The sequence below is a fragment of the Gastrolobium bilobum genome, unplaced genomic scaffold (assembly GCF_033153095.1).
Source record: "Gastrolobium bilobum isolate Gb01-03AN ecotype WA unplaced genomic scaffold, APGP_CSIRO_Gbil_v1 utg1487, whole genome shotgun sequence".
Lineage (NCBI taxonomy): Eukaryota > Viridiplantae > Streptophyta > Magnoliopsida > Fabales > Fabaceae > Gastrolobium > Gastrolobium bilobum.
Genome location: NW_026899081.1, coordinates 495832 through 504743, shown reverse-complemented (window position 1 = coordinate 504743; position 8912 = coordinate 495832). Strand labels below are relative to the sequence as shown.

Below are 8912 nucleotides of genomic sequence, written 5' to 3'. Positions count from 1 at the left end.
TGGACATTACAGGGAATCGAACCGCACACCTAATACACCCTAAACACACCCAACACCACTAGGCTATCCCTAGTGGTGCAAATTAATATCAATTTTCTATAATGCACTTGATAAAAAAAATATAATCAAATTAAACAACATATTAAAATTAAATCTCCTTAATCATTACATTAAATGAACAAAAGTTCATATCATGATATTAAGCTAAGTATTAAAAAAAGACTTATACAATTAGGGAGTGGTGTACAATAAGTATACATTGTAACCATAAAAAATTAATAAATACAAATCAACAAATCAATACACAATGCAAAACTGACTTCAGAATTCCTAGACATGTATAATAAGAATTAAAATTGGCACTGATTTACTTGTGGTGCGGTCTTCCAATTGCTCATCCAAAGAAACCAAAATTGAATTTTGTATCAGCCTCCTTGACAATAAGCACATTCTCCAATCTTATCCCAAAATTTCCATCCTCGTAGTACCAAGTTCTGGAAAAAAAAAAATCATATGCATAATCCATAATAAATGTATTTAAGTATAATTGAACATTTATGGCTTTGAAATGATCAGTAAATAAATTGAAAATGATTCAACACAATCAATTGTAAATAATAGTAAATGTATTCCCGTGCTTTTTATTGTAATGTGGGCTTTTGTAATCCCCTTGATGCAGAATTATGGGAATTATTGAAAGGTTTGGAATTGGTCTGGGGTACAGGATTAAAACAGATAGAAGTAGAATGTGATTCTAGTCAAGCCATCCAGATTTTGAAGGAGCAACATCAAGATCCTAGAGACTCTCAAGTCACTAGAAGGTTGAGATTATGGTTAAAAGCAGATTGGACCATTCATCTTGTTCATACAAAAAGAGATAACAACAAGTGTGCTCATTGGTTAGCCAAAGCTGGACAAAATGAAAATCTTCATTTAAAGATTTTTACAGAACCTCCTCCTCAGTTGATGGGTCTTATAGATGCTGATGCTAGAAATATGTCTAGATTGATAGTTTCTGAGTTGTAATTTCCTTTTGTTTTTGGGGCTTAGCCCCTCTTTATTTACAAAAAATAAAAAAAAATAAAAAAAAATGAATACCTTTAGCGAAATTAAATATGATGGGAGTGCATGTATATACCTGTTTAGCTATAAACTCCTTTATAGCTTCTTCAGTAAGATCAAAGCTAACCACGAAAGCAACTGGAACTTCACCAGCAGCATCATCCATTTGCCTGTTAACATTTGGTTCCGTATTTGATAACATTATGTATTAGTCAATAATTATAAGTATATGATAAAATTAAAACATATATATGGTGCTATCTATATAGTTTTTTCGATGATACTTACGGGATAACAGCTGCATCCACAATAGAAGGGTGGCTCACAAGAAGGCCTTCAAGTTCTGCCGGCGGCACCTGATGATAGAATAATATAAAACAATGGTATGTTATTATTGGAAAATATTTTTCTCATGTCACGTGATAAAATTTATCTTAGTTACACATCCATCGAAATCCGAATTAGCATTTCTTTTTCTTTTTTCTTTTTTTTAGTTGTGAACCCATATAATTATATCTCTACATAAGACAATGTTATCTCATGTAATATGAAAAAAAATTGCTTAAGAATTCATATATACCTGGAAGCCTTTAAATTTGATGAGTTCCTTGAGCCTGTCAACAATGAAAATCTCATCATCATCTACGTAACCAATATCTTCCGTATGAAGCCAACCCTCTCCATCAATAGTTGCTGCAGTGGCCTTATCGTCATTCAGGTATCCTATATGAAACTTATTTCTATCAAAACCAATGTTTTTAAAACCAAACTAGTAATTAAGTCACGGTTTAATAAGAATTAGTTATTTTTCTCATGGATTACGAAGTTAATTATTTAAATTAAATATTTATAATTATGAGTTTTTTTATTTAATAGATAAATAATTACTGCATACTTTTAAATTAATTTTTTTAAGAAAAAATTATAATCAAAATATTTCAAAGATAATGTTTGATTAAAAGTATTAAATATTTTTCTCATTATAAAGTATTAATAGAAAGACTCATTTTCAGATTTAATTTTATTTGTTTTTATTTGCTTGTATCGAAATTTGCATGCACTTGATAACTATATATACATAGTTTAAATGAAAAAGGTCATTAAATTCATTTTTGACATGTTGATTGAAATCTTATAGGACATGTAAATATTTACATTAGTTACTATTTTATCTTTTTTATATTACTGAAATAATCTTCTAACTCTATTTTAATTATATTTTGATAATTTTTTTTATTAAAGATATTTATACTAACTATAAGTTTTATTTATTATGGAATTTTATATTTGTAAAAAGTGGACAATTTTTATACTAAAATTACTAGCATAAATAAAATTAAAATATATCATCATTAAAATATACATAGATTAAATAAAATTATAATATTGTTTAAGTATTTTTTTCTTAATTTAAAAGAAGACCAACTTAATTGAGAAATCCCACGGGGAGAGCGGAATGGTGTTGGGAATGGGATAAAATAAATTGTAGAGTTTGAAATTGTATATTCTTGTATATTTTTTCATAACTCTTGCCAATAAGATATTATGATGGAAAGAAAAGGAATTTATAAATACATGATAAAATAATATTTTTTGGGCATTTTAATAATAATTACTTTATAATAAGATGTTCATTTTTCAATTTATTAAAAATGAATACGCTTATGGTTGATACTTTAAAAAGTAAAAGTTGAAAAGTTATACAAAGAAAGAAAGATATAAATTAAAGAAATGAAAAATAAAAAACTTAAAAATAGTTTTATATATATATATATATATATATATATATATATATATATATTGGTAAAATGATTTTATACATATTAAACTCCCTTGAGGTGAATAAATTAATAATAATGGGCTGGGCCGACCTACAGAGACCTATGGCCTAGCCTATATTAGGTCAAATTTAATATATTATAATAGTAAAATAAATCAGGCTTAGACTTTAAATAATTCTATTTAGGAAATAGTCTATAGACTTTTTTTGTACATATCAGGCCTATAAGTCTACAGACCGGCCTATATCATATTATTTACTTTAAATAAAATAAATAAATTTATTATCTTAATAATTTTGAATAATAAAGTAATATTATGTTAGTTATTCTTTTAATTGTTGAATGTTTAATAAGCTTAAATAGGTTTCGGTTAAATCTTTTTATTTTTCAAATATATGTCACACTAAATTTGTAATTTGGGACCTATACTCAATACATTTTACATAAATCTGACCTATTTAAGTCAAAATCGAGTCTAAATTAATCTATTTACACGGTTGTGTGCAACCATTAAATTAAAAGTAGATACATTGGTATTATTTAATTTAGAAACAAATCATATATATACCTTTCATGATCTGTGGGCCTCGGATGCAAATCTCAACAGGCTGATTATAGGAAAGAGAAGAACCAGTTTCAGGGTCAACGACCTTTATCTCTGTATTTCTGACTACAGTGCCACATGACCCTGACTTCGATGGGAATGGCTGTTTTGCAAACCCCAAACACATCGACAACACAGGCCCAGCCTCTGTCATCCCGTAGCCCTATACATTACATGCATTAATTTTGTCACATGTCACATCTAAAGCTTCATATTTAATTTTGAAATTACACGATAACAGAAGAGAGAAAAAAAAAAAACACATATTTAATTTTTATATATTATAAATTTGTTCCCGTAAACATAAACAATGGGGATTGATATTTACAGATGACTTTTTAATATGAGTGTTCGCGGTCCGGATTAGATTAATTTTGAAATAAAAATTATCTGATGAAAAATTCTTTGTATTTGATCATTTAATGATTTATTTAGTATTGAATTTTTTTCAAATCAAATCAAATCCAATCTAATTTTATTTGGTTTGAATTGAATCAGTTTTTGGTTTATTTAAAAAATCTAAAATTTCAGACATACAAAATACTAGTATTGTTGATTGTATATTTTGTTTGAATAAATTTTTGTTGTCTTATTTTTTTTAACAGGCTAAATCAGATTTTTATATTTTGTAAATAAGTCAGGCCACAGACCTGATAATTATATTTATAACAGGTAATAGACTTAGTCAGACTGACACATTTAAACACAGACTTAGGTTTTTAAGACCAAAACTCAGCTCGGCTCGCTCCGTTAACACCCCTATCTATATCAAAATGAAACTAATCGAAAAATTTAAGTTTTCGAACTAAAACAAATTATAAAACTCATGACGAATTTAAAATAGAGTAGACAATAAAAAACTAAAACTTACAATATTAAAAAAGTAACTAAGGGTTATTGAATTACGGAAAAACGCCTTAGCGAAATTTCAAAAATAATACACATATATATATATACATTGGAAAATTGTGGATGGCTATTGTGAGACAGCACAACATGCAAAAAATTGTAGGGTTCATGCAGAAAATGTGGCTGACTATTGAATGATGCAACAATGTTATTACCTGTCCAAGAACTGCATGAGGCAATCTGCTCCGAAGAGCCTCCTCAAGCTCCTTCCCAAGCGGCGCTGCCCCTGACATCACCAACCGTATGGAGCTCAGGTCATACTCCTCCACCCTCGGATTCTTTATCATCGCCACCACCAGCGGCGGCACCACCATCGCCACCTACACCCTGTGCCGCTCTATCATCTCCATCAATTCCCTTATCTCAAACTTCTCCATCAGCAAAATCCCACTCCCCGCTCTCAACGCACACATCATCACACTGTGCATCGAGAATATGTGAAACAAAGGAAGCACGCAAACCACAACGTCCTCTGGTTTCATGTACAGGTTCGGGTTCTCTCCGTCAACTTGTTGAGCCACGCTCGTTATAAGACTCTTGTGTGTCAGAACCACGCCCTTTGGTAACCCCGTTGTCCCGGAGGAGAAGGGCAGCGCCACCGCGTCGTCCTCCGGGTTGATCTCCACCTCCGGTAGCTCCCTCTCGTCTGCTTCGGAAACCGCCGAGAAATGCAACCAGTTCTCCGGCGGGTTGTCGATGGTGATCACCTTCAAATCCTGTATGAGGAGCTTGTGGACGTACGTGGAACGAGAGTGACGATGAGTTAGGCTTTGGAAGCGGTGAGTTGCTTCGAGATTTCGGCGGCGGTGTAGAATGGGTTGGCGGTGGTGGCGACGGCGCCGATCATGGATGCCGCCATGAATGAGAAGACGAACTCCAGGGAGTTTGGAAGGAGAATCATGATGACATCACCTTTGTTGATGCCGAGATTGGACAGACCAGCGGCGAACTTTCGAGATGCGAGGTGGGTTTCAGCGTAGGTGTAGGTTTTGTCGCCGACAATGAGACATGGACGGTCGGAAAGTTCGGGGAGTTTATGGAAGCAGTAGGTGTGAAGGGGAAGGTTGTTGGAGATGGGTATGTCTGGTAATTTTGATCTAAAGAGATGGGTAGTTTGGGGAGTTGAAAGAATTTTATTATGTCCTGAGAATTCTGTGCTCTGTTGATAGGTTTCAACACAAGTAGCTTCTGATATCATGGTTTCAATATCTGTATTTTAAAGTATATATAAATGTTGTGTTTGGGTACCAATTATGGTTCAAAGAGCAACCAAAGAAATTAAAGTTGACAAAAGCAGCTAATTAGAAAGAGGGAATAAAAGGGAGGGAGTGTGATATAAAGATTGAATAATGAAAGAGAGAAATTAGGTAATATATATACATAAGCTAAAGTGGTAGATATGTAATGTAGATGTAAGAGGCACACACATAGTCTCATTGAAAACCAAGCTTTGTTATTCCTCTAATGAAGGAGCCTCTACTGACCTACCTACCTTGTTTTTCTGTACCTGTGTGTGTCATTCTCATCAGAGAGAGATTTGTGTGTGAACCTTGAAGTATGCTGGTGTTGAGGATTTATCATTAAATTACAACAAGTAATACCTCTTTCTAATATATATATTTTTACCTTGAGCACCTAACGGATGAAAGGAGTAGAATCTACATCTATGCGGCTTTTAAATATTAGAAATGGAATCCGAATATTAGTACAAATTCTAACAGCACACCGAAATTATATTCTTAAGAACATTACAGGTTTAACAAACTAACAATTGTCCAAATAAAATAGTAATAATAATACGACCAGTACTTGATATATGTATTAATGTATTATCCATCATCCGGGTCCAAAAACTGGGGAAGTGAACTACCGGAGTAGCGGTTAAGTACAACGCACCTTTTATTTGATTTGTGTAATGGACCATGGTGTTGACAGGTCAACGGTCTCCCAACACTCAACCATCAAGTATTCATATTTTACACCTGGTTTTACCAAATACCATGTACTTGTGTAAACTTGGCACGACCCCAGACTTTTTGCTGAACCAGGATTGAAAAGTGGATAATATGTTAAATTTAAGAAAGTAATAAAGATTGAATTTTAGAATAAATAATTATAAAATTTTATATTGTTGTAAAAAACCAATTCAACCCAAAAGTTTAAGCTGTTGGTCACACAAGAGCCCACTGGGCTAGAAGGGTGGACAATGCACAGACCCACTTACCTGTGCGAACAAAGAAATTCCACTTGAAAAAAAGTAGGGGCGGCGAGGATCGAACCCGGGACACGAGACTCTGATACCATGTAAAGAACCAATTCAACCCAAAAGCTTGGGTGAAACTACATTAATGGTTTTATATATCTCAACAATTGTCAACTGAATAAAAACATGTAGAAATTTTATATCTAACATCTATACTATTCGGATCGAAAGAGTTTTATTTTCCTGTCTCTGGGAATAGTTCACCAAAAAATTGCTGGAATTAACTTTTAAACAAAATTCATAAACACAATAAACAACATATAGTTTAAATCCATTCACAAGTATCATTCAGTTGTTGACTTAAGAGGGAAAAATAATTTAAATAAAAAAAAAAAATTTGTCATCTGACAAAAAGAATGAGCAATCATGGGAACTGGAATGAACCACCAATTTGGTTGGTGTCAGCAGGGGGATTGATTGCCACCCAAAAGAGTGACATTGTGATTGCTATGAGGACTGACCACACAAAAACAATGGTAGGTGTCTTCTCTCTTCTTCCCATTAAACCTTTTGCAAAAGGATAGAGATGTGTCAAGACCCAAAAACTGAAGAAAACACCACCTAGTAGACGGCTCCACTGTGGTATTACACTGTATATGGTCCTGCTAACTCCAACTGTTATTGCTATCAAATGGACGTCCACCTGGTGCTCTCACCAAACCAAGAGAGCTTCTTCATGCATCAACTGTGGCTGAGGCCATCAGTGTGATCTCATGTTGGTATGAGGATAAGACTGAGTGGGGAGGACGTGTTGGATGGATCTATGGTTCAGTTACTGAGGATGTGGTCACTGGTTATAGGATGCACAATAGGGGATGGAGATCAGTGTACTGTGTGACCAAGCGTGATGCATTCCGTGGAACTGCACCAATCAATCTCACTGATAGGCTTCATCAGGTGCTTAGATGGGCTACTGGCTCAGTTGAAATATTCTTCTCAAGAAACAATGCAATTCTAGCTAGCACAAGGATGAAATTTCTTCAAAGAGTGGCATACCTTAATGTTGGAATATATCCATTCACTTCAATATTCCTTGTTGTGTACTGTTTCATTCCTGCACTTTCACTCTTCTCTGGCCAGTTCATTGTTCAAACTCTCAATGTCACATTCCTTGCTTATCTCTTGACCATCACTGTGACATTGTACATGCTTGCTGTTCTTGAAATTGAGTGGTCTGGTATTGAGCTTGAAGTGATAGCAGGGATTGAAATATCATTCACCTTGACTTCAAAATCTGGTGGTGATGATGTTGATGATGAGTTTGCTGATCTCTATATAGTGAAATGGACATCACTTATGATACCACCAATCACAATTATGATGGTTAACTTGATAGCAATAACAGTTGGAGTTAGCAGGACCATATACAGTGTAATACCACAGTGGAGCCGTTTACTAGGTGGTGTTTTCTTCAGTTTTTGGGTCTTGACACATCTCTATCCTTTTGCAAAAGGTTTGATGGGAAGAAGAGGGACTACCATTGTTTTTATATGGTCAGGCCTCATAGCAATCACAATGTCACTCTTTTGGGTGGCAATCAATCCCCCTGCTGATACCAACCAAATTGGTGGTTCATTCCAGTTCCCATGATTGCTCATTCTTTTTGTCACATGACAATATTTTTTTTTTATTTAAATTCTTTTTCCCCCTTAAGTCAACAACTCAATGATACTTGTGAATGGATTTAAACTATATGCTGTTTATTGTGCTTACGAATTTTGTTTATAAGTTAATTCCAGCAATGAATTATTTGATGAATTATTCCCAGAGACAGGAAAATAAAACTCTTTCGATCCCGAATAGTATAGATGTTAGATACGAAATTTCTTAATGTTTTTATTCAATAGACAATATAAAATTTTGTATTAATGTAGCCTAAAATTCGGAACAGTGATCAAAATATCACGTTTTGTCAAATTTTTACTCAAATGCTACGCGAATAGTATTTTTTACCAGACCGCCACATATCATAATTTGCTACCACTGGTAGCGAATTTTGTGGCCAATAATTTCGTGACACGTGGTCATATTGCAAACCAAATTCGCTACCAGTGGTAGCGAATTATGACACGTCAGCTTTTTCCTGCGAAAGTGTGCCACGTGTTAAAAAATCATTCGCGAACATAATTTGCTACACAGTGTAGCGAATTACTCCCTGCTTGACACGTGTCATTCTTGCTGACTGTGTATTCTGACGTAGCATAATTCGCTACACTGTATAACGAATTATTTGCAAGCATATTTCGCTACACAGTGTAGCGAATTATCTCACGTGGCATTCTGGAAAAATTTA

General features: G+C 33.8%; 1 protein-coding gene and 1 pseudogene across 1 annotated transcript; one reads left to right on the top strand and one right to left on the bottom strand.

The window, feature by feature from the left end:
- Positions 1 to 425: 425 nt before the first annotated feature.
- LOC133287038 (4-coumarate--CoA ligase 2-like) lies at positions 426 to 5554 on the bottom strand (annotated as a pseudogene).
- Positions 5555 to 7420: 1866 nt separating this feature from the next.
- LOC133287068 (cellulose synthase-like protein D3) lies at positions 7421 to 8209 on the top strand. Its single transcript, XM_061484624.1, has one exon. It carries the CDS (start codon positions 7421 to 7423, stop codon positions 8207 to 8209), a length of 789 nt encoding a protein of 262 aa, XP_061340608.1.
- Positions 8210 to 8912: the final 703 nt, after the last annotated feature.

Excerpts from the sequence above, each read along its gene's own strand:
- LOC133287068 (XM_061484624.1), top strand. The coding sequence starts at position 7,421 with ATGCACAATAGGGGATGGAGATCAGTGTACTGTGTGACCAAGCGTGAT.